Below are 23,740 nucleotides of genomic sequence, written 5' to 3' on the forward strand. Positions count from 1 at the left end.
ATTTACTACTGTCTCCTGTGCCTAACCTATTCCACTGATCCACCACTCTGTTTCTTGACCAGTACCAAATAGTTTTTATGACTGCTGCTTTATAGTATAGCTTTAGATTTGGTATGCCTAGCCCACCTTTCTATGCATTTTTTCATTAGTTCCCTTGATATTCTTGACCTTTTGTTCTTCCAGATAAATTTTGTTATTTTTTTCTAGTTCTATAAAATAATTTTTAGGTTGTCTGATTGGTATGGCACTGAATAAGTAAATTAATTTAGTCAGAATTGTCATTTTATTATATTAGCTTGGCCTATCCATGAACAATTGATATTTTTTCAATTATTTAGATCTGATTTTATCTGTATGAAAAGTGTTTTGTAATTGTGTTCACATAGTTTCTGAGTTTGTCTTGGCAGGTAGCCTCCCAAATATTTTATATTGTCTACAGTTATTTTAAATGTAATTTTGCTTTCTATCTCCTCCTGCTGGGCTTTGATGGTCATATATAGAAATGCTGATGATTTATGTTGATTTATTTTATATCTGCAACTTTACTAAAGTTGTTAATTATTTCAAATAGTTTTTTAGTTGATTCTGTAAGTATACCATCATTTCATCTGCAAAGAGTGATAGTTTTGTTTCTTCTTTGCCTATTCTAATTTCTTCAATTCCTTTTTCTTCTCTTATTGCTAAAACTAACATTTCTAGTACAATATTGAATAAAAGAGGTGATAACGGACATTCCTGTTTCACTCCTGATCTTATTGGGAATGCCTCTAACTTATCTTTATTACATATAATGTTTGCAGACGGTTTTAGTAGACACTGTTTATCACCTATTCCTATGCTCTCTAGTGTTTTTAATAGGAATGAATGCTGAAGCTCAGCAATTCTTAGTGAAAGTTACTTTTCTAGGGGGCAACTAGGTGGTGCAGTGGATAAAGCACAGTCCCTGGACTCAGGAGGACCTGAGTTCAAATCCAGCCTCAGACACTTGACACTTACTAGCTGTGTGATCCTGGGCAAGTCACTTAACCATCATTGGGACCCCCCTCCCCATAAAGTTACTTCTTTATCATTCTGGGAGGGCCAATAAACTCCCTCAAAAAGAAGAGGAGGCTGCATAAGGGAGAACCAAAGGCTCCAGGTGGGTCTAGCTCTTTTGCCGTTTTCCTATTTCCATTTTCCTCCACTGCTTCCCTCTACCCCTCTACTTTTCAGGGTATGAAGTTAGGCGGTATCACCTCTTATCTTACCAACAAGGAAAGTGAGGCAAAAAGAACTTAAACGACTTGCCCAGGGTCACACAGCTGCTAAGTATCAGGTAGGATTTAAACCTGGATCTCCCTCACTTCAAGGTTTCCCTTCATGCTCTCCACCAGTTTAAGCCAGAAGGGAAAGAAAGTTAGGGGGCTCAGGGTCTAGAAAACTTCTACTCCAGATGACAGGTAGGCCCTGCCTACTAGAAAATCTCATATCCAAAATGGGGGTCATTTCAGGTGATACCAGGAGGACTGAGGAAGTAGTGAGTACAAAGGAAGATGGCATTGAAGATGGGCACCTGGTATCTACCCAGATATCACTAAGACTGGTGGGTCAACAGGGCCTTTTGATTGGAATGGTCAGCAGCAGCTAGGGGCCTCCCACCAGTCCCCTGCCAGGCAGGAGTGCCCTTGAACTGTGATCCACTGATCTTTGCCCAGGGCTCACTCGATCTGAAGAGGAGGCACTATACTGTGAACACAAATCCCAGTTGGACTTCCCTTTTGAGTCAGGTGGCACACCCACGGGGGACTGGTTGAGAACCTACTTTGGAGGCACCCACATCCTCTGAGTGGCATATTTACAGTAAGGCGTGTGCCAGTCTGTCCCTCAGAAGCATTTCAGGAAGGGAACCAAAGGGTGTTGGATGTGGGGGAAGAGTAAACCATGACCAAGGGCCAAAGCCAGCCCCTCTGGACAAAAGGGATTCCAGGCCCCCTAATGGAGGTCCGGGCCTGGCTTCCAGGGGAGCAAAGGAGAGATGATGGGGAAGGATAAGCCCTTCTGTCTCCCCCAGCAAACCAAACATCCTGTTCAGCTCCCTTCTTGTCCCTGGGTCTCTTCTTTCTTTAAAATGTAGGTCTGGCCAAAGCCAGAAGACCCACGTGAACATTCCAGCATAATCCATAAAGCAATTCAGGCAAGTCAGCTCAGGCTTCGGGCCCGAGACCCGTGGCCTGGAGAAATGGCCCCCCAGCTGAGCCCCCAGGTGTCGCCTCAGCTTCCTGAGCTCCCTCTCGGAGATGCCTGACCTCCTTCCTCTGGCCCAGGCCGGCCTTCACTCTGCAGACACAGCTGTCGGCCAGTGGTAGCCCTTGCCTTCCTCCTCCACAGAGAACATGACTTCAGTGTGCCCCCCAGGGGACAGCTCCGTCTCCTGCTCTGGGTAATGGGTAGACCGGTCTGCCGCCAGGGTCTCCTCCTCAAGTTCCAAGGTCGTGGCGGGGTTCCTGCCTTCAGACACTCTAGCCACAGACCCCACAATCACTGTGTCGGCTTTCATGATGTAGATGTTCTCTGCAAGACAAGAGGACGGTGTGAAGCTGGATTTGGACTGACATCATAATGATCCCAAAGAACATTTCTATAGAGTTTTTTAAGGGTTGTGAAACATTTTATAAACATGACCTCCCTAGGGGCCCTGGGAGATAGGTGCTATTATTAATCCCATTTTATAGATGAAGGAACTGAGGTGTAGAGACTCTTTGTTTTATTTTTATTTTAGGGGTGAGGCAATTGGGGTGAAATGACTTGGCCAGGGTCGCACAGCTAGTAAATGTCTGAGGCTGGTCCTCCTGACTCCAGGGCTAGTGCTCTTTTCACTGCATCACCTAGCTGCCCCTCCTTTATTTTATAAGACCAGGGATAGTCCTTGGACCTGTGATTTTACTGGCACGGGAAACTCTTGGATAAGAAAATCCCCTCTACTTTCTGTCATGATGAGTTGCCTTGGAATCAGTGACATGACTTGATCAGGGTTACTCAACTGGTAGAGGTCACAGGACGGTTCTATAAGCCCGCTGGAAGCAGTTTTGGCAGGTAACAAGTTAAGGAGGCCTCAGCCCTACTGCAGAAACTACCTACCTCTTCCCTCTTCCCTCCTCCCCTTGCTCCAGAAGCAGCTACTTCCCGTCCCCCTGCCTGCTGAATTTAGAGAAGTTGCTCTCTGTGGGGAACCATGGTTTCTCACGTGGCCGGTCCACTGGGGACTAATGTGGGGTGGGTGGGGCGTGGAGCAAAAGGCTCCCCAGTGCCCAGCATGATCTTGGGAGACCCTCCCCTGGGAAACACCAGAGCTATCATTTAGACTCTCTGTGGGATCCCAGCTGTGCTGTTTGGTAAGCAGCACCCTGATTCTCTAAGATGAAGTACAGGTTGGGAATCAGGGGCAGTGGGTCTAAACCCCACTACAGACATTTAGCATCCATATGTCCTTGGGCACATCACTTAACCACAAGGCTGACATCTTCTCATCGGTAAAATAGAGGGGGAATAGATGGTGTCTAAGCCCTATAGCCATGATCCTAAGCTTCAGAGCTATTTCACCTGCCTGGACCTCAGGTCCTCTGCAGCTCTAGATTTATGACCTTATGATGTCCTGATCCCAAGGCCCCGAGTGGGAGTTGTCTCTCTGGCTCTGGATTAGCTGGAAGGTGGAGGATGACAAGAAGGAGCCAAGCCTTCAGCTCCCATTCTGGGCTCTGGGATTAGGGGATCTTGGATAGCTCTGCTTGATCCCTTGGCTGAAGAGGTGACCAAATGACATGTTCAGGATAGACTTGATGCTTTCTCCAGGGCTCCATCTACTGTAGGCATCTCCCCAGGCAACAGGCTTCTCCTTCCTTGGGACACCAGCCTGGAAGGACCTGGGCAGACACCCAGTCCTGTTAAATACCAGCCACTAGGCAGAGCATATCCTTGCTTACATGTCAGGCACAGTGGAGTCTAATGGGGGGAAAAAGGACTGGATGTAAGGAGAGCACCTGGATTTCAATCTCAGGTCTGCTGCTGACTACCTGGGTCAAGTCGAGCAACTCTGGGCCTCAAGTTCCCTCATGTGTAAAATGAGGGGTTGGACCAGATCAACAGCTCTCGAAGTATGGTCCGAAGACCCCGTGGATTACTTGAAACCATAGAGACAACTCCCATTCAGGAACATGTGGCGGTACAAGAGAATGTTGGCTACGCAGTCAAAGGGTTTGTGTTCAAATCCCAGCTTTGCCCAGGACCTGCGTGGCCTTGGACTGTTCAGCCTCTCAGTTACCTCATGAGGGGATCAGAAGAGATTTCTGCTAAGGGTCCTCTCAGCTTTAAATTTCTCCTTCATTCTAATACTCTCATTTTGTGAAAGACTGAGACCCAGAGAGGTTACATGATTTGCCCAAGATCACACAGTAGTAAGTACTGGAGCTGGGTCTGAACCCAGCTAACCTGCCACCAAGCCTACAAGGAGGAATAATCTTTGTACTTCGATGACCCTTTCAATTGCTAATGAAGTTTTCCTTGGTCAAGGTCTCAGCTCCTCCCAACCAGATAGCTTTTCATACCAGACCCCCGGTGACTCACCAATCTGGTTATTGGTGTGTTCCGTGGTGGTGGCCCTGGGCTCCGGAAGGTCCCCAGGGCCAAGATTCTCAGTAGCTTTCAGATCCAGATCCCTGGAGGAGGTCACGTGGCAGTTCATCTCTGGAGCAGAACGACTACTCATTAACCCTTGCTTTTCAGAGATCTCCGAATTCTTTGAAAGACTCCCAGGCTGCTGACATAGAGAACATGAGTTTGAAGAATGAAGGAACCCAATATGACCCCTGCAATAGGAGAGACCCAAACTGGGGCTATGAATACCAATGAGAAGCCTTACACCCGATGCTGAGAACTTTGGTGTGAGGAAGGGTGTGTGTGTGTGTTGGGGGGAGCTACACCCACTTCTGTCAGAGCCAAGCTTCTGGCTTGGTGAGAGAGACAGAGACAGAGAGTCAGACACACACACACACACACACACACACACACACACACACACAGAGAAACAGAGAGATGGAGACAGAGAGACAAAGACAGATGGATGGATAGGAAGAGGGAGAGATGGCTAGGCAGATAGATGATAGAGAGATAGACAGACAGACAAATAGACAGACAGACAAGACAGAGAGAGATGATAGGCAGGTAGAGAGGGATGGATAGGCAGATAGCTTAAATAGATGTATATGTGCGTATATGTGTATGTATATATATATATGCATATATATACTATATGTATATATAGTGTGTATATATAGTTATATATGTTGTTTTTAAGTCATTTCAGTTGTATCTGACCTTAGCTAGCCCATTTGGGGTTTTCTTGCCAAAGACACTGGAGTGATTTAGACATTTCCTTCTCCAGCTTATTTTACAGGTAAAGAAACTGAGGCAAACAGGGTTAAGTGATTTGCCCACATAGCTAGTAAATGTCCTAGGCTGGATTTGAACTCAGATCTTCCTGACTCCAGGCCCAGAGTTCTATCCACTGAATCACCTACCTGCCCATAGTATATATGCACATATATGTGGATATTAGCCATTATTATTAATATTATTATTCTGAGATCAGTGTGGTTAGGAGTAACTAGTACTATAGATACATAGTATATATACTATTTTCTATGTACACATATATTTTTACATATATATATTTTTTATCTCATTTGAATTTCACAGCAACCCAGTGAGGTAGGTGCTATTAGTATTTCCATTTTCAGCCGAATAAACTGAGGCAAAGAGAGGTGAATTGACTTGCCCCACCCCAGAGTCAAATAGCTCTACAAGGCCACTGAGTGCAACCTTCTTCATTTTTTAGATGAGGAAACTGAGGCTGGGGAAGGTTAAATGACTTGCCCAGGGTTGCACAACAAGTCAGCATCTGGGTCAGGATTTCAACTCTGGTCTTCCTGACCCTAAGTTGAGTACTCTAGCCACTATACTACACTACCTCTTCAAAGGAACTTCTCTATCTCTTAGCAATGGACTGTAGTTGAGCACTTGATCACATGGTATCTTATGGAATCCAACCATTTCATGGGCACATCTGGGTGTCCTGTTATCCCATCTAGACTAGAAGCTCAAAGGCAGGGATCACATCTTACACTTTTGTGCTCCCTGGCATAGCACAACACAAGGATGGGCACACAGTAGGGATGCAATGAAGACTGGGGATTGAAAGAGAGACTGTCTATGGGGCCCTCCCAGCTCTGATATTATGAGTCAAGAATTAATTCTTACTCTTCCAGAGATCTTTGATGAAGCTAGACTTTGCCTAGACAACTTTCACTGTCCCAGACAGGTCTTGACTGGGAGATTAATTTCATAAACCTTAATCTCCTGGGCTGGAGGAATGGGGGAAGTAGGGGACTGATTATCACCATAATGGACTATGACACCTTTCCCCTCCCCCATTCCTGCTGTTAAATCTTCATATTAGAAAAGAGCAATGCTAAGGTCTTGGCACTGAAGGCACCCCGGGGAGGGGGGGTGGGAAAAGGGGAGGGGAAGGAGAGAAGAGCCAAAAGGACAGGGCCTCTGAGGGCAGGGAATTCAAAGCTGTAACTACAGTCCAGTTTCCTTCCCTTCACCCTGGCCGGCCCTTAAGTCTACCCCCCCCCCCACCAGGTCACCTGACCTCTGAGGTTACCATCACTCAGCTCTAGCACCCTGCTCTTTCGGGGATACACGGGAAGAGGGGGATGCCCGACAACTCCCTAGGCTGGTAAAGTGGAAAAAGCTCTTAGTCTAGAGTCTAGAAGACTTGAGTTCAAATCTGGCCTTAGATACTTACTAGCTGTATGACCCTGGGCAAGTCACCTAATTAACTTCTGTTTGTCTGTCTCCTCAACTGTATAATGGAGAATTATAGTAGGACCAATTTCCCAGGGTTGTTGTAAGGACTCAACGAGATAGTTGTAAAATGCCCAGCAGGGAGCACGCACTTCATAAATGCTTGGTTGCTTCTTTTCTTCCTTCCTCTCACCAGCCAAAAAGGTCCCTGGGCGGGGCAGGTTGAAAGGAAGGAGACAAGGGAATGGTATCTTTGTCCTAGGCCCTCTAGGCTCTGCTCAGGCCCCAGCCATGAGCTGAAAAATCAAGAGTGAGACAGTGTCCGAAGGTGGCTGGTTGCCACTCCATCCTGGAAAACCCCGGTGGGACAAGCCAGCAGCTGTGGCTTGGGTTCCTGGCATCCATTCCAGCGCAGCAGGAGAAAGCCCTCCCCAGTCTAAGCCTCTCCTACCTCAGGCGAAAAGACTGAGCGGTGGGTGGGTAGAAGGCTGGACAGCTCCCAGCCCAGCCTCCCAGACACACACAGCTCCCTCGATCCAGAAGGCCAGAAGAGATATTAACCCTCAGGGGATCTGGTGGAAGCTGTTGTAGGAAGGGAAAGCTTTAGGGGATTCTTTGCCTGGGCGGGGAGGGCTGACTTACTTGGCAATTTGTCCTGTGGTTTCGATCTAGAACACAAACAACAACAACAACAAATCAGTGAGTTCCCATGGAGATCCTGATGGAGCAGAGATTTAGAGGTTGTTCCCCTAATCGGATCTCATTTTACAAAGAAAGAAACTGAGGCCCTGAGAGGAAGCAGAGGAGCACAGACCTAGAAGTGGATGGGACCTCACACATCAAATCCAACCCCCTCGTTTACAGATGATTAAAATGAAGCCTGAAGAAGTAAACAGACTTGCCTAAGGTCACAGAAGACAGGAAGCATCAAAGGTGGGATTTGAACCCAGTACCTCGGACTACAACTCCTGCTCAACTTCTTGGCAACACCATTAGTAAGAGCCCCAAATGATACCATAGAGGAAACAGACCAGAGAAAGATGGGAAGAAGAGAAAACAAATGCTTGTTGATTAAGAAAAAAGAAAATTTAATTTTAAAAAAGTATAAGCAATATCTTTGAAGCATATGAATCCATCTTTGATGGAAACAGCAAAGGACCAGGAAGTCAAAACTGTTACTGATCTTAATTTCTAAGGTTAGTGATATATATATGGCTAAATTTTACTTTCTATTAATTACATCAATATCCCCTAATGTCCTCAAAATACTTGGCTAAACCGTTTCCGAACTTCTAGGATGTGATTAAAACGATAACAATATGACATCATAATTATATGAAGTAGGTTAAGAAATAGTTTAGAACTTAAAATACAGGAAATGAGTATTAACCTTTTCCAAGTAGTCCCCTTAGGACTTCACACACTTATTCTACCAAACACTTAGAAAACAAAGTTCTTGCAACTATAGTCCTTGGCAATGTCAAATGGTTCATTATACGAAACTGATATGATTTTATCAGTGGAGATGACACTAAAAAAGAGGCATCGGCATCTGCTTTATTTCCTCTGTACTCTACAGACCATGGGAATTTGGCATCTGACTGGCAACCTAACCCTTCCATATGGGTTGTCTCCTCCTTGAGAGAAGGAACCATGTTGCTTTTCTATTTTTATCCCCAATGCTTAGTAGAGAGCTGTGCCTACAGTAAGCATTTAATAAACACTTTATTCATTCAATAATTCCCACACTGCTACTATTGTTGGGAATTCCCTTTAAAAAAAAGTCTGTGACATATTCCTTTGCATCACGACCATCACTGACATCATTTACTGAATCCAAGGAAAGGGACTTGTGATGTCATTGACAGAGAGAACTTAAAAGTGAGGACACTTCCTCTACCAACCACGCTGGCTGGCACCTCCTCTTCTAACTTGTAGTATTTAGGAGTTTCCTGAAGCACTGAGAGATTAAGGGACGTGACTAGGCTCACACAGCCAGGATGTGTCACGTGTCTTCCTAGTTTATCGTTTAGCTCTCTACCCACTCACCACTCCATGCTGCTTCCCCACAGACACTGAAAGTCTGGTGATCACTTAATGGCATCATCCCCTTTGAGCCTTACAACGGTCCTGTAGGTAGGGTACTAGGGTTATCACCATCCTTGTTCTCTTTCAGTTCTCTCAGAAACTGAGGCCAAAAAAGAGGTTTGGTGACTTGTTCAAAGTCATACGGTCAAGATTTTAGGCAGGATTTGAACCCAGGTCTTCATGAGTCCAAGTCCAGCACTCCATGCATGAATAAATGAGAAATCTTCATATTTTAAGGGTAGACAAAACTTCTAGACATCATATCTGAATTTTATAAAGCATTTAAAAATTTTTTGAAATGATTTACACCCAATTTACACACATTTCAAGTAGATAAGAGTGCTTTCCAAGCACACAAACTAGTGAAGGCAATGGTAATAGTCCTGGAGATGGTAAATACAAGAAACAAAGAGGTGTGTTTGGCTGGGCTGGAATGTGTGTGCCCATTAACCATGGCAGACACCCAAGGCTCTATCCTGGACCCCTTTCCCTACACCCTCTGTGCTATTTCATTTGGTGATCTCATCAGCTCCCCTTCATTCTTTTATGTCATCTTGATGCTGATAATTCTTCAGTCTATGATCCAGCCCTAACCAACTCTCCCAACCTCCAGTCTTGCATCTCCAACTGCCTATTAAATATCTCAAACTGAATGTCCTGTAGACATCTTAAACTCTACAGGTCCAAAACAGAACTCATCATCTTTCCCCAAAAGATGTTTCCTTCTTCCTAACTTTCTTATTATTGTTGAAGGCACCACTATCCTCCAATCAGCCAGGCTCACAAATGAAATGTCCTTCTCAATCTTTCACACCCATATCCAGTCTGTTACCACTTCCTATGGGTTGTACCTTGGCACCATCTCTCATATACCCTTCCTCTCTCCTCTGACACTGCCACCAGCCTACTGGTTGTTCTCTCTCCCTCAAGTCTCCCCACACTCCAGTCCACCCTCCACTCAGCTGTCAAACCGGTCTTCCTAAAGGACAGGTCTGACCATGTTACTCCCCTATTTAATAAACACTGGTGGCTCCCTATCATCTCCAGCATAAAATAAAAATTCTCTGTTTCACTCTTAAAGCCTCTCTTAATCTGACCCCAACCTACCTTTCTAGTCTTCTTACACCTTCCTCCCTTCCATAAACTCCACAATCTAGTGACACTGGCTTCCTTGCTGTTCCTCCATCACCTGACTCCATGTATTTCCCTCCTATTTTCCCTCCTCTCCCTCCTCAATTCCCTGGCTTTCTTTTTTAAAAAAAAAGTTTTTTGGGGGAGGCATTCAGAGTTAAGTGACTTGCCCAAGGTCACGCAGCTTATAAGTATCTGAGGTCAGATTTGAACTCAGGTCTTTCAGACTCCAGGGCCAGTGCCACTTAACTCTCCCCCCTCCTCCACTTTCTTTAAGGCTCAGCTCACATGCCATCTTTTGCAAGAGGTCTTTTCCAATCCTTATGCTAGTGCATTCAAATGCTAGTGCCCTCCTTTTGAGATTATCTAGAATTCATCCTGTATCTATTTGGTTGACACATAGGTGTTTGCATGTTTTTCTCCCCTTCAGACAATGAGCTCCTTGAGCAGGAACTGCTTTTGCCTTTCTTTGAATCCCTATCACTTAGCATGGTGCTTGGGCACATAGTAGGTGCTTAATAAAATTTTTATTGATTGATTAATAGTAGGCACTTAATAAATGTTTATTGATTGTTTGATAGTAGGTGCTTAAATGCTTATTGATTTGACTTGATTTTGAAGGGAATTATATGTTATAAGATTGTAAAGGGGGCGGCTAGGTGGTGCAGTGGATAAAGCACTGGCCCTGGATTAAAAGAGTACCTGAGTTCAAATCTGGCCTCAGACACTTGACACTTACCAGCTGTGTAACCCTGGGGAAGTCACTTAATCCCCATTGCCCCGCAAAAAAAAAAAAAAGATTGTAAAGATAGAATGGTTATAAAGTGCTTTAAATGCCACACAGAAAAATTTATATTTGGCCCTACAGGGAGCCACAGAAGTATTTTGAGCAAAGGAGGGACATAGATCTGTATTTTAGGAAAATCAAAATTTACCAGCTGGTTGAAGAGAGGAGAGATAAGAGAAAGGGAGACCAATTAGGGGACAACTGCAACCATCCAAGCATGATGAGGGCTTATTTCATTATTCTGAGCTCCCAAGACTATTTCGTTGTGCTAAGGATCATGGGAGCTTTCCTGTTCTTTACCTAAGGGTCATGGAGTCACACATTTCGAGGTGGGAGGGATTGTAGGGATGATCTCCCTCATTTGATTGAGTGAGAGGCAGCTTGGCATGGTAGAGAGAACACTGGGCTTGGAGTCATGGAGAACTGGGTTCACTTCCTACTTGTGATGCTTCCTTGGCTGTGTGACCCTGGTCAAGTCATTTCTTTCTTCTATGATTTTCTTTTCTTTATTTGTTTTTTTACTGGCCATTCATTTCACTAATGAACCTCAGTTTCCTCATCTATAAAATGTGGAGGTTGGCTTAGAGATCTTGGACTTTTCTGACCTCTATGTCTATTATTCCATGACACCAGGAAGTTAATGCTCTAAATAGTGATGTGACAAACTAGAGGACTTCTGAGATCCCTTCTACTGTCGAATTGATGTGCCTGTAGAGGTGGTGACTTGCCCAAACCCACACAGGTAGTAGGTATCAGAGGCAGGTTTTGAATCCAGGCCTCTTCGACTCCAGAGCCCGTGTTGATTCCACTGCACTACACAGATACATGTCAAGTTGTATGTCCTGCTCACTTTTCAGTTTTGTGGGTCTATGGTCCACAAGGACTTGGATGAGACCCACAAGGGCTGAGCCAGGAACATCTCATTTATAACATCCAGGTATTTAGGGGTGCCGTGTGTTCAGCTGTATTTTTAATTTTTAAAATTTTTATTTTATTTATTTTTTTTTATGAGGCAATGAGGGTTAAGTGACTTGCCCAAGGTCTGAGGCCAGATTTGAACTCAGGTCCTCCTGAATCCAGGGCTGGTGCTCTATCTACTGCACCACCTAGCTGTCCCCCAGCTGTATTTTTTTGTTTTTGTTTTTTGTTTTTTGTTTTTTAGTGAGGCAATTGGGGTTAAGTGACTTGCCCAGGGTCACACAGCTGGTAAGTGTTAAGTGTCTGAGGCTGGATTTGAACTCAGGTACTCTTGACTCCAGGGCCGGTGCTCTATCCACCGTGCCACCTAGCTGCCCCCTCCCATCTGTATTTTTTTAAAAAGGTTATTTTGCAACAATACTGCAAACGAGAGAGAAAAAAAATAAAACAGCAACGGAAATTCTCATTTCAATAAGGACTGAAGAAAGAAAGCAATTGTTTTGAGGAGATTCTCAGCCTGCCAGTTCATGGAAAAAAAACAAGCTAGAGCCCATCAAAACCCCAAAATCCCCCTTTTGACTGAACAGACGTATCTGATTGTAAAACCGGGTACGTCAGACTCAAAGTGCATGAATGGGAAATTTGACACGTTTTGATTCATATGTCAAAAGCCCAGACAAGGGCAAATGGCCCCAAAACAGCCTGGATCCCAGAAGCTCCAATTGCTTAAGTGATGCCCCCTTGAATGGCGGTGAAGGCTGAAAGTATCTGGGCACCTCAGAGGCCACCTAGTCTAATCCATACCAGCCTCTGCTGGTGGGTCTCTCGTGAGGAGAAACCTTTCCCCTCTCCAGGGTGCCTAGGCCATTTGGGGATAGCTCTCATTGTCAGGAGGCTCATGCTGCCCTCCAGCACAAAGTGATCACTTCACAACTTTTCCTCATTGCTCCTAGGTCTCCCCTCTGGGACAGAAAAATGATGATGATGATAGGGTTAAGATGAAACTTTGCCAATATTATCCTATTTGATCCTCATAAGATCCCTGAGATAAAGGTGCTATTATTTTCCCATTTTATGGATAAGGAAATAAAGGCAGAAAGGGGTTAAATGACTTATACAAGGTCATACACCCAGTATGTGTCTGAGGCAGGATTTGAACTCAGATCTGTCTTGACTCCAAGTCCAGTGTTCTTTGCTATCTAGCTGCCTAATTTAATCCATGTTTTTCTAAGTGGCAGCCCTTCAAAATAGCTATTGAATCCCCTCTAAGTCTTCTCCCATGCTCAGTAACTTCTACTGATCTTTATATGGCATGGACTTGAGGCCTTGATTGCCGTCTTCTGGGATGCTCTCCATCCTAAAACATGGTACCCAGAGTTGAACACACTACTCCATCTGTGGTCTGACCAGGGCAGGGTGCACTGGGACTATCGCCTCCTTGCATCTAGGAGGTAGGCCTCAACTCAGTCTAAGACCTCATTAACTTCTTCAATGGCCCATCCACGGCCAGCAGGTCCGAGGCCCAAGGCCTTTAGCTGTCCTGGTCTGGACTCTAGGACCTAGCTTTTTAAATTGTAGGTCGCAACCCCATATAGGGTCAAGTAACTGAATGTGGGGTTCGGGAAAAATTTGACAACAGTAAAAGATTAAAAATCTTTGATAGGGCAGCTAGGTGGCGCAGTGGATAAAGCACCAGCCCTGGATTCAGGAGGACCTGAGTTCAAATCTGGCCTCAGACACTTGATACGTTCTAGCTGTGTGACCCTAGGAAAGTCACTTAACCTTCATTGCCCTGCTTAAAAAAAAAAAAAGAAGCTTTGCTATATACCTATATACCCAGGGATGCATAAAAATTCCTCAGGTGAAAAGGAGTCATGAGTAGAAAAAGTTTAAATCCTGCTCTAGGTGATATTTCACAGGGAGCTCAGGCCTAGTTAAACTATAACCTAAACCAACAGCTGCATCAGTCTTCTTGCTGCCCCTGAAATATATCCCTCAAATTCCCACCTCTTGGCCTTTGCCCAATCCCTCCTCATGTTTCCTTCAAGTGGAGAAATCCCTTTTTTTATCAAACCATAGCTCAGCCGCCACCTCCGAGAAAAGGTCTTTTCTTTTTTTTTCCTTTTTTTTTGGGGGGGAGGGGGATTGGTGAGGCAGTTGGGGTTAAGTGACTTGCCCAGGGTCACACAGCTAATGTAAGTGTAAAGTGTCTGAAGCTGGATTTGAACTCAGGTCTTCTTGAATCCAGGGCCGGTGCTCTATCTACTACACCATCTAGCTGCCCCGAAAAGGTCTTTTCTAATCCCTCCAGTTACTTTCTCTCTGTCTTGAAATTACTTGTATATAATGTCTGCATCCTTATCTGGGTACCTGTGGTGGCAACCAAATTGAAAGAATCTCCTTGAGGGCATGGACGATGGCCAGTGCCTAGCACATAGTAGGGCTTTTATAAATGTTTGTCAAGTTTAATTGAATTAAATTTTTAAAAATTTGTTGAGCAAATGGACAAATAAAAGAAAACAAATGAATTCAAGAGTTATCTGTCATGGCAATAAGTGTAAAAAGGAGAGAAAATAAATACTGAGAGTTTTAAAAAATTTATCCCCCAGAAAAACAGCTCTCAAGGAAGGGTGCTGGTGGCAGGCAAGACAGGACCATGGGAGTTCATAGGCTCCAACCAGTCAGTGATTTCCTTCCCCATCCCCCAGATGCCTTATTTTATTTTATAGTAGGGATAGCCGAGTCCTGAGACAGAGAAAGGAAGGATTATGCTCAAGGTCACATTTTAAGGCTCCTCCTGCTCAGCCAGTGCTCCCTCCCTCTCCTTGCCCATAAACCTCCTCCCCGCACTTACCCACAGACAGTTTCTCGGGTTGGAAGGTTTGGCCAGAATACAGGTGAAACTCTGAAAGAGAAGATGGGAGACCTGCAAGGGCTGGTTCTTTCTAGAATCTTAGGGGCAGGGACAAGGGTAAGGAATAATTATAACAATAATACTTATTTCTATGAAGGTTTTAAGAGCTGCAACATGTTTTCCTTGCAACAAGCCCATAAAGGAGGTAGCCAGTGAATGGGAGTGAATGGAGGAGACCTTGAAGGTCATCCATCTGGCCTGACCCCCTGAAACCTAAGGCAGTTAAACAGCCAAGGTCACAGAGCTGCTAGCAAGTGTCAGAGGTGGGGTTTACACCCAGGTCCTTTGACTAAAAAGCAAATACTCGGGGCAGCTAGGTGGCGCAGTGGATAGAGCACCGGCCCTGGAGTCAGGAGGACCTGAGTTCAAATCCGGCCTCAGACACTTAACACTGACTAGCTGTGTGACCCTGGGCAAGTCACTTAACCCCAATTGCCTCACTAAAAAAAAAAAAGAGCAAATACTCTTGCCACCCCCACTTTACAGATGAGGAGACTGAGGTCCTGGATAGGTAAAACACCTTGCCCATGGAGTACACAGCCCCAAGGAGAAGAGCCCAGGATAGAACTGAGATCTCCTGCCACGCTCAGGACGGAATCTCCCCCAGGCACCAGTCAGTCTCCCCTGCCCGCTCCCCACCACCAATGGCTCCCTGGGGCAGAACGTGCACTCACTCTGCAGAATCCCCTTCCTGCAGGCTCTCTGCTGACAGATCAGGAAGAGAACAAAGCCAAACGTCACAGCAAAGATCGTCACCAGCCAGAAAAGAGACTCAGAGCCTGCAACACAAGAGCAATCAATCCCAAGGCTTTCTCTCTGGTGCCTGCTCCATTCCAATCTCCATAAAGGCTGGGGGGGAAATTCCCCGACATAACCACTAGGGGGAACCTCGCCAAGCCAACCCCACCAACCAGACAGAAGCCCTGGTAGGTAGGTCTGTTGAGCCACATTGCATGCTCTCCCTCTCTGTCTCTATTTTTCTCTGCCTCTGCCTCTGCCTCTGTCTCTGTCTCTCCTTTCTCCCTCTCTCTGTCTGTTTCTTCTTTCTCTTTTCTCTTTTTGTCTCTCCTCTCTATATATCTATATCTATATCTATATCTATATCTATATCTATATCTATATCTATATCTATATCTATATCTATATCTATATTTGGCGGGGTAATGAGGGTTAAGTGACTTGCCCAGGGTCACACAGCTATACTGCATGCTCTTCCTCTTTGTCTCTGTTTTTCTCTGCCTCTGCCTCTGTCTCTCCTCTCTCTGTCTGTCTCTTCCTTCTTCTTTTTGTCTCTCTTCTCTCTCCTCTACTGATAGATAGATAGATAGATTAGATAGATAGATATAGATATAGATATAGATATAGATATTGGGGGGGGCGGGGTAATGAGGGTTAAGTGATTTGCCCAGGGTCACACAGCTAGTAAGTGTCAAGTGTCTGAGGTCACATTTGAACTCAGGTCCTCCTGAATCCAGGGCTGATGCTTTATCCACTGCACCACCTAGCTGCCCCTTCATTTCTCTCTTTCTCTTTGTCTCTTCTTTTTTGTGTTCTTTTCTCTCTCTCTTCTCTCTCTCTCCTCTCCTCTTCTCTTCTCTTCTCTTCTCTTCTCTTCTCTTCTCTTCTCTTCTCTTCTCTTCTCTTCTCTTCTCTTCTCTTCTCTTCTCTTCTCTTCTCTTCTCTTCTCTTCTCTTCTCTTCTCTTCTCCTCTCCCCCTCTCTGTCTTTCTTCTCTCTCCTCTCTTTGTTTCTCTCTTCTCTCTCTCCCTCTTCTCCCTACCTCTCTTTCTTTCTCTCCTCTCCTCCCTCCCCCTCCTTCCTATGCCCTCCTCTCTCTTTTGTTGTATTGACATATTCTTATATTACAAACTTCTCAAAATTATCCTTACCTTGTGAGAGCTCTTTTATAACAAAGTAAAATAATTAATCCAAACTAACAATCCACTGACTTCATTTGAAAGTGCATACAACATTCCACACCTGTAATTCCCCAACTTTTCCACTTTTTAAAGTGTTTCATCTTTTAATGAACAGAAATCTTTCTCTCCCTCCCATCCCACTGGGGAAAAAAAGAGAAAAGAAAAACAAATTCCTTGCAATAAATACATATAGTCACCAAAATAAATTGCCTCATTTGCTATGTTCCAAAAATAGGTGCATTGTTCCATGCCCTGAATCCTTCACCTCTCCAGCAGAAAGCAAAGAGCATGTTTCATCATCCATCCTCTGGATTCATCATGAATCTCAGTGCATTGAACATAGTTTATTTTTCTTTCTTTTTTATATAAGATCATAGTTCTTACAGCTTTAAAGTTATTTGTCTTTATAATGCTGTTATTACTCTATAAATTGTTCCCCTGGTTCTGCTCATTTCATTCTTCATCAGTTTATAAAAGTCTTCAAACTTTGCTCATTTTGTAGCATTTATAAATAGTATAATTTTTTCCTGGTTCTATTTGCTTCATTCTGCACCAGTTCCTATAAGTCTTTCTAGGTCTATTTGAAATAATCTATTTTCTTGTTTCTTACAATACAAGAGCACTCTATCTTATTCATATACCACAATGTATTCATCCATTCCTCAGTTGATGGGAATCCCTTTAGTTTCCAGTTTATTTGTGGTTTTCTTGCCACCACGAAAAGAGCTGTTATGAATATTTTTGTACACATGGAACCTTTTTGTCTTTCTTTGATCATTTTGTTCAGTATAGTGGTCATTAGATCAAAGGGCATCTACTGGTTAGTAACTTTTTGTGCATAATTCCAGATTGCTTTCCAGAATGGTTGTACACATTCATGGGTTCATCAAGAGTGCATTGTCCGGGGCAGCTAGGTGGCACAGTGGATAGAGTACCGGCCCTGGAGTCAGGAGGACCCGAGTTCAAATCCAGCCTCAGACACTTAACACTAGCTGTGTGACCCTGGGCAAGTCACTTAACCCCAATTGCCTCACAAAACAAAAACAAAGAAACAAACAAAAAAAGGACTTTCTTTAAAAAAAAAAAAAAGAGCGCATTGTCCATCCTGGGTTTTCCTGTACTAGGATCTGTGGAGGATCACAGATTTTGGAACCAAGAATCCATGGAGAGCATCAGTCCAGGGTTCCTTAATCTCTGTGTTCATGTCATGGCCCCTTTGATGAAGCCTATGGACCCCTTCTTAGAATAATGTTTTTAAATGCATAACATAAAATCCATAAACTTACCCAAGGAAACCAATCATATTGAAATAACGATGTGTTTTTTTTTCAAGTTCACAGACCATACACCATTTGGGGGGGGGGGGTGTCTATGGACCTCCAAGTTAAGATGCCCTGATCTAGACCCAGAGAAGTACAAGGACTCCCAAGTTCAGCTAGAACCAGGATTCAACCATGGATCAGATTCCAAGGCTAGACCTTTTTCATGATACCATGCTGTATTCATTCACAAGTCCCATGAAAAAGACAGGGCTGGCTCTCCCCACCTTCTCTGCAGAAGTGAAAGAAAAGACTTGCATGAAACAGTGGAGTGAAATAAGCAGAACCCAGAGAACACCATTTACAGTAACAACATTATTTTAAGAACGACTTTGAACGACTAAGTCATTTTGACTATTATAAATACCCAAATTAAAAATAAGGGACATATAAAGAAAGATGCTATCTGCATCCAGAGAAAGAACTGATAAATATATGTCCAGGATGATTTTCCATATATGTGTAAATAGTATTTGTGTCTAATGGTAGCCATTTCTAAGGTGGGGTGGGAAGGAGGAAAGAAAAAAGGGGAAAATAGAAATTTTCATGAAAACTTTATTCTATATTTCAAAGGAATAGCAAGTTGTACATAATAGATTTGCAATTTCATGTACAATAATCTTTTTTAATCATACCGTTTTATGGGAATACTTGTTTTATTCCACAAATTAGGAATAAAATAATTTTTTAAAAAGTGGGGAACTCTGGGTATAGAATATTACATAAATGGTCATATCAATTGATGTGTTCATTATTTTTGCTGATCTGTTTATTTTCCCTCCTTTTTTATTTGTCACAAGGTATTATTCTCCAGGTAGAAAAAAATTAGAAATGTACTGGGACATCAAGGTGATATAAAAACACACAAGTTAGAGAATTTTTTTAAAAGAAAGAAGAAGAAAGAAAGGGAGGGAGGGAGGAAGAGAGGGAGAGAAGGACAGACTTAGAAATATACTGATCACAAAAGTCTGAGGATAGGGGCAACTAGGTGGCACAGTGGATAAAGCACTGGCCCTGGATTCAGGAGGACCTGAGTTCAAATCTGACCACAGACACTTGATACTTACTAGCTATGTGACCCTGGGCAAGTCACTTAACCCTCATTGCCCCGCCCCCCAAAAAAAGCCTGAGGACACCTAGGAAGGAAGGAAGGAAGGAAGGAAGGAAGGAAGGAAGGAAGGAAGGAAGGAAGGAAGGAAGGAAGGAAGGGAGGAAGGAAGGAAGGAAGGAAGGAGAGGGGAAGATAAGGAAAGACAGGGTTAGAAATATACTGATCACCAAAGTCTGATGAGACCTACCTCCCAGCCTCCTGTCAGCAGCTGCAGCTTCAAGCAGAGGCACTACCCCCTCATGAGAGGTCAGGCCAGGGAGCAGAGTGTCCAGGACCATAGATTTAGAGATGGAGAACATCTTACAGATCATCAAACTGTCAGATCATAACTCTAGAAGCCATCCATTCCAACTCCCTTATTTTACAGATTTGGTAAATTGAGACCCAGAGAGACTCGATTGAAGTCACATAAGCACCAGAAGTGGGATTTAAACTCAGGTTCTCTGAGCCCAGACCTAGTACTCTCTCCATTGTACCACACTGCCTCTGGACCTCAGGTTTCCCTGGGAAATGTTAGTAAATGAGGAAGGATGTCTCTCCCACCCCAAATCGCCTCGGTGCAGACCCCTTTGCCTGTGGGGTAGGGAGGTCTCTACTGGCCCCAGTCTACTCCATTAGAAACCAAGCCTTCACAAGAAATTACCTGGATTGGGTCTTCCTGTGAGAGATGGTGAGATGGTCCCAATGCCAGGGGTGGAACTCTGGTTGGAAGGGTCAGTTGTGGTGTTAGAAGGGTCTGTAGTATCTGGGATCCTGACAGTGGGGGAAATGGTGTGTAGGTTCATGACAGCTTCTGGCAGAAAGGTTGATGGATCCGGGTCAGAGCAGACATGGTCATGAGTAGCATTTCCCATCTGTTTGATCATCTTGGGACATCTAGGTAGGGAAAGAAGAGACTGACTGACCATCTGCCCATTCTACAGATAAGGAAAAGGGAAGTGAGGCACTCTCCTGCTAAAGGCAGTGAAGCTTGTACCTGCAGATAATCTAGGAGGAAACCATGCCCTATTGGTCTTTTCCCTCGGAGGAAGGAGCAGTAATGGGTTGAGCCCCTAGAATCTAGGATCCTAGATCTAGAGCTAAAAGGGATTCAAAGGCAATGACCAACCCCCTCATTTTACAGATAAGGAAACTGAGACCTACAGGGGTTAAATGATTTGCCCAAGGTCATACAAATAGTAACATATAACATAGGTTAGAGACAGGGGTGCCAGCACAGAGAAGGTGTCTCATTCCTGTGGTCCACTATGACCAACCAACCAAAAAAATATCCCTTGTCGAGTTCATCCTGTATGTCAAAGAATGAGTCCAAATATCGGTCCACTCAGCCTTCTAAGACCCACCTGCTCCAAGAAGCCTTCCCTACTGTATGCATATACTCCAACCTACATCACTTTCTTCCCTGAACTCCTATGGGTCTGCAGTGTGGACCACTCATTTTAGCACCTAATTCTATTCTGTCTTATCTCTAACTCAATCATAGCTTCCCAGGTTTTCAAGCAGAAAGGGACCCCCCAGAAGTCATCTGGTTTATCCTCCTGCCCTCAAAGAGCTCTTCCCCAGCTTGCCCTGAGGCTGCCCAGCCAAGGGTGTCCCGGGGTTACCTGGTGTGAGGCTGGCAATCCTTGCTGCTGGATTTGTGGCTGGAAAAGGTCCCAGGGGGGCAGGGCTCACAGACAGTGTCCTTCTCCAAGGTGCCTGTGGATGGAAGCAACTCCCCCCATCAGCATTACCACTAGCAGTTCCAGTATTTTTATAAAGAGGAGGTGGAGTTGTACTTTGGATCCTGGGGAGCTCAGAAATAGGTGCCCCAAAATACACATTGTCTGACCTAGAAATTTCTATCCCAGAGAACAGATAGATGGCTATAAGCTGCTTAACACAGAGGGTCAGATGAATCAAATCCCTTTTCTAGCCCTTCACTGAAACACAGGATATTGGAGCTAGAAAAAAGACCTCAGAAAGACATCTAGTGCCTTGTTCTCCAGATGAAGAAACACAGATACAAAGAAGGGAGGGGACACGTTCAATAGGTGACAGCTTTTTGGCAAACCCCTCCCCCCGTTAGAATGTAAGCTCCTGAAGGCAAGCAGCCTTCTTGGAAATTATCTAGAGGAATTAGATAGATGGGCTGGTCAACTCCCAACTCCCTGAGATGACCTGGCATAGTGGACAGAGGGCTGGACTTCAAGTTAGGAAAAAGCAGGTTTGTCCTTCTGCTTTTTCTGGATTTCTCTCCTTACTTTTCTCCACTTCTCCCACCTTTGCTAAGAAGTATTTCCCAGCCCTCCTTAGTCTTAGTGGCTTCCTTCTATGATTATCATGAATTCTTCCCTATAGCTTGGTTGCACACGGTTCTTGGCATTTTTTCTCCCCTATTAGATTGTGAACTCTTTTACTTTTCTTTGTATCCCTTACACTTAGCACATATGCCTGACACAAGAGAACTTGCCTCCCTGAGAAGTTCTCCCTAACTGGAAAATGGCTGTGGGCAACAGAGAGAGCTAGCTACCTTCAAGGTAGACAACAGGCCTGTGACCTAGCAGAAAGTTTTCAAAACTTAATCAGAAGAGCTGGGTTCAAATCCTGTTTATATTCTTATGCAGGTTGTTTATCCCCATTAGAGTGTAAACTTCTTGAAGGCAAGAGCTATTTCGCTTTAGTCTTTGTATTTCCAGCTTTGTGCCTGGCACACTTGATCGTCACTTTGACTATCTTTCCAAATCTTCCCAGTCCTAGTTTTCTTAGTTCTAAAATGAGGGTTTGGGTGCCATCTTGTGGCCACCCAGATAGCGCACCAGAGCAGACTTAAGCACTAAACACAACCCATTAGGGACTGATTGGAGGTATCATTTTAGGGTATAGAGGTAGAAGGGCTCTTAGAAGTCATTTAGTCTAATCCCCTCATTTTATAGATGACAAAACTAGTCAGTGAGGCCATCACTTGGTTGATAATAACCAAGATAATAACCCTGAGACTTTGCATAAGATAGTAGTTATCCCTTCCACATCAAAAGGGTTAGGGGTATCATGCCCCCAAAATCTGGCAAATCCTCATAAATTTTTTGGTCTTCTCTTTGTACCAAAGAAGCAGTCTGAATTATTATGGTATTAAAAGATAGAATACATTGATATTGTACAATATATATATTTTATGCATTTCTGAGGTCCTAAACTTTTTGTGTTGTCTGCTGGCCTTCGGATGTCATCTGGGCTTCTACGACCCCCCCCCAAAGTTCACATTTAATTTCTTATGCTGACCCAAAATATAGCAAAACAGATATGGGAAAAGTCAAGCTGTGGAAGGGATAACTGTACTTTCTTTTGAATGAGAATACTGAGATGATAGAGTTAGATCTAAGATCCAGAATGGTCTTTGTTGGTCATAGGGTTCTAGATGTTGGGTTGTAGATGTAGAGATGGAAGGGATCTTAAATGTCACTAGTCTAATCTGCCCTCATTTTGCAGATAAGGAAAACTAAGGCCCAAAGAGGAGAATCGACTTGCCTCAGGTCACACAGGTGGCAGATCGAGAAGACTGAGATTTGAACCCAGGGCCTCTGACTCCAAATTCAATGCTCTTTCCCAGCATATACCAAGATAACTCCGTGTTAAGAGGTGATTGATGGATGGTGAGTTCCCTGAAATCGGGGACAAGGAAGCAAAGACCAAGTCTTATCCTTTGTGATGCTGGGTCCCGGACCCTGGCCTTCTATAAAATGAAGGTGTTAAACTACATTACCTACGATATCCCTTCCAGCTTTAAACCTATTGCAGCAAGAGAATCACTGACTTGGGTCTCTTGCTGTTACTGAGAAAGAGCATTATGGGAAAGACTCAGGCTTCTTGTCACCATTGATAAGAAAGGAACGTTGACGCAATCTCTACTTCAAGACAGTATTCCTGGAAGTCAAGGAAGGTCACAACATCTGCGAAATCAAGGCTAGGAAAGAAGCCACAACTCCTACTCTCATCAGATTTCAGATATCTGTAGCTTCCCCCTTCTTTTACTTGTTTGCAGACACATATGCCCTTATCTTTCCCTCTTGCTTTCTGTAAAATTCTACTTTTCAGCACTGCTTATATATTCATGTTCTACGTGAGGTTGCCAACTTTGATGCTCTGAGCTCTGTGACTTTTCATATGGATGAGCCTGCCCTTTAGGAGTAAATAAAATATGGTTTTTTTTTGTGAGGCAATTGGGGTTAAGTGACTTGCCCAGGGTCACACAGCTAGTGTTAAGTTTCTGAGGCCAGATTTGAACTCAGGTCCTCCTGAATCTAGGGCCAGTGCTCTATCCACTGCACCACCTAGCTGCCCCAGCATAAATAAAATCTACAGGTAACTATCTCTGAGTGTTGATCCAGTGATTAGCAGCAGATCATTTTTATCACACTATTAAAGCTTAATTCAGTTTGGACACCAATGCCTCACATCCTCAGTCTCCTTATCCTTGAACACCCAAACACCCCAGCAGGACATATCCCGCTGATCCTGGAGTATCCCTCAGTGAGACCTGCTCTGTCTTTTCCAATTGGTGAGTTCTTACTGAGGCTTCCATTTTGTGAAGGAATCCAGGCAGGCCTGCCTCTCTTTCTCCTCTTGACTTCAGGTCCTGTTCCTAGCTTTCTCTGGACTTCAAAATCACGCCCCCCCCCCAACCTAATGCTTTTCAGCTCTCTTTTTGTGTGTGTAAGGGCAGAAACTTGAG

General features: G+C 44.2%; 1 protein-coding gene across 1 annotated transcript in view; it reads right to left on the bottom strand.

Annotated features, from left to right (window-relative positions):
* Window positions 1-732: 732 nt before the first annotated feature.
* The window catches only part of TNFRSF8 (TNF receptor superfamily member 8), a 67,199-nt gene continuing 44,191 nt past the window's right edge, over window positions 733-23,740 (bottom strand). The window contains exons 5-13 of the mRNA XM_043997239.1: window positions 20,634-20,727; window positions 19,673-19,782; window positions 15,356-15,460; window positions 14,626-14,672; window positions 9,746-9,756; window positions 9,102-9,107; window positions 7,486-7,498; window positions 4,600-4,792; window positions 733-2,550 (exon numbers count right to left, since the gene is read on the bottom strand). Coding sequence (XP_043853174.1) covers window positions 2,312-2,550; window positions 4,600-4,792; window positions 7,486-7,498; window positions 9,102-9,107; window positions 9,746-9,756; window positions 14,626-14,672; window positions 15,356-15,460; window positions 19,673-19,782; window positions 20,634-20,727 — 818 coding nt within the window. The 3' untranslated portion in view covers window positions 733-2,311. The remainder of the gene's footprint in view (window positions 2,551-4,599; window positions 4,793-7,485; window positions 7,499-9,101; window positions 9,108-9,745; window positions 9,757-14,625; window positions 14,673-15,355; window positions 15,461-19,672; window positions 19,783-20,633; window positions 20,728-23,740) is intronic.

This window comes from Dromiciops gliroides, chromosome 3 (genome assembly GCF_019393635.1).
Source record: "Dromiciops gliroides isolate mDroGli1 chromosome 3, mDroGli1.pri, whole genome shotgun sequence".
Lineage (NCBI taxonomy): Eukaryota > Metazoa > Chordata > Mammalia > Microbiotheria > Microbiotheriidae > Dromiciops > Dromiciops gliroides.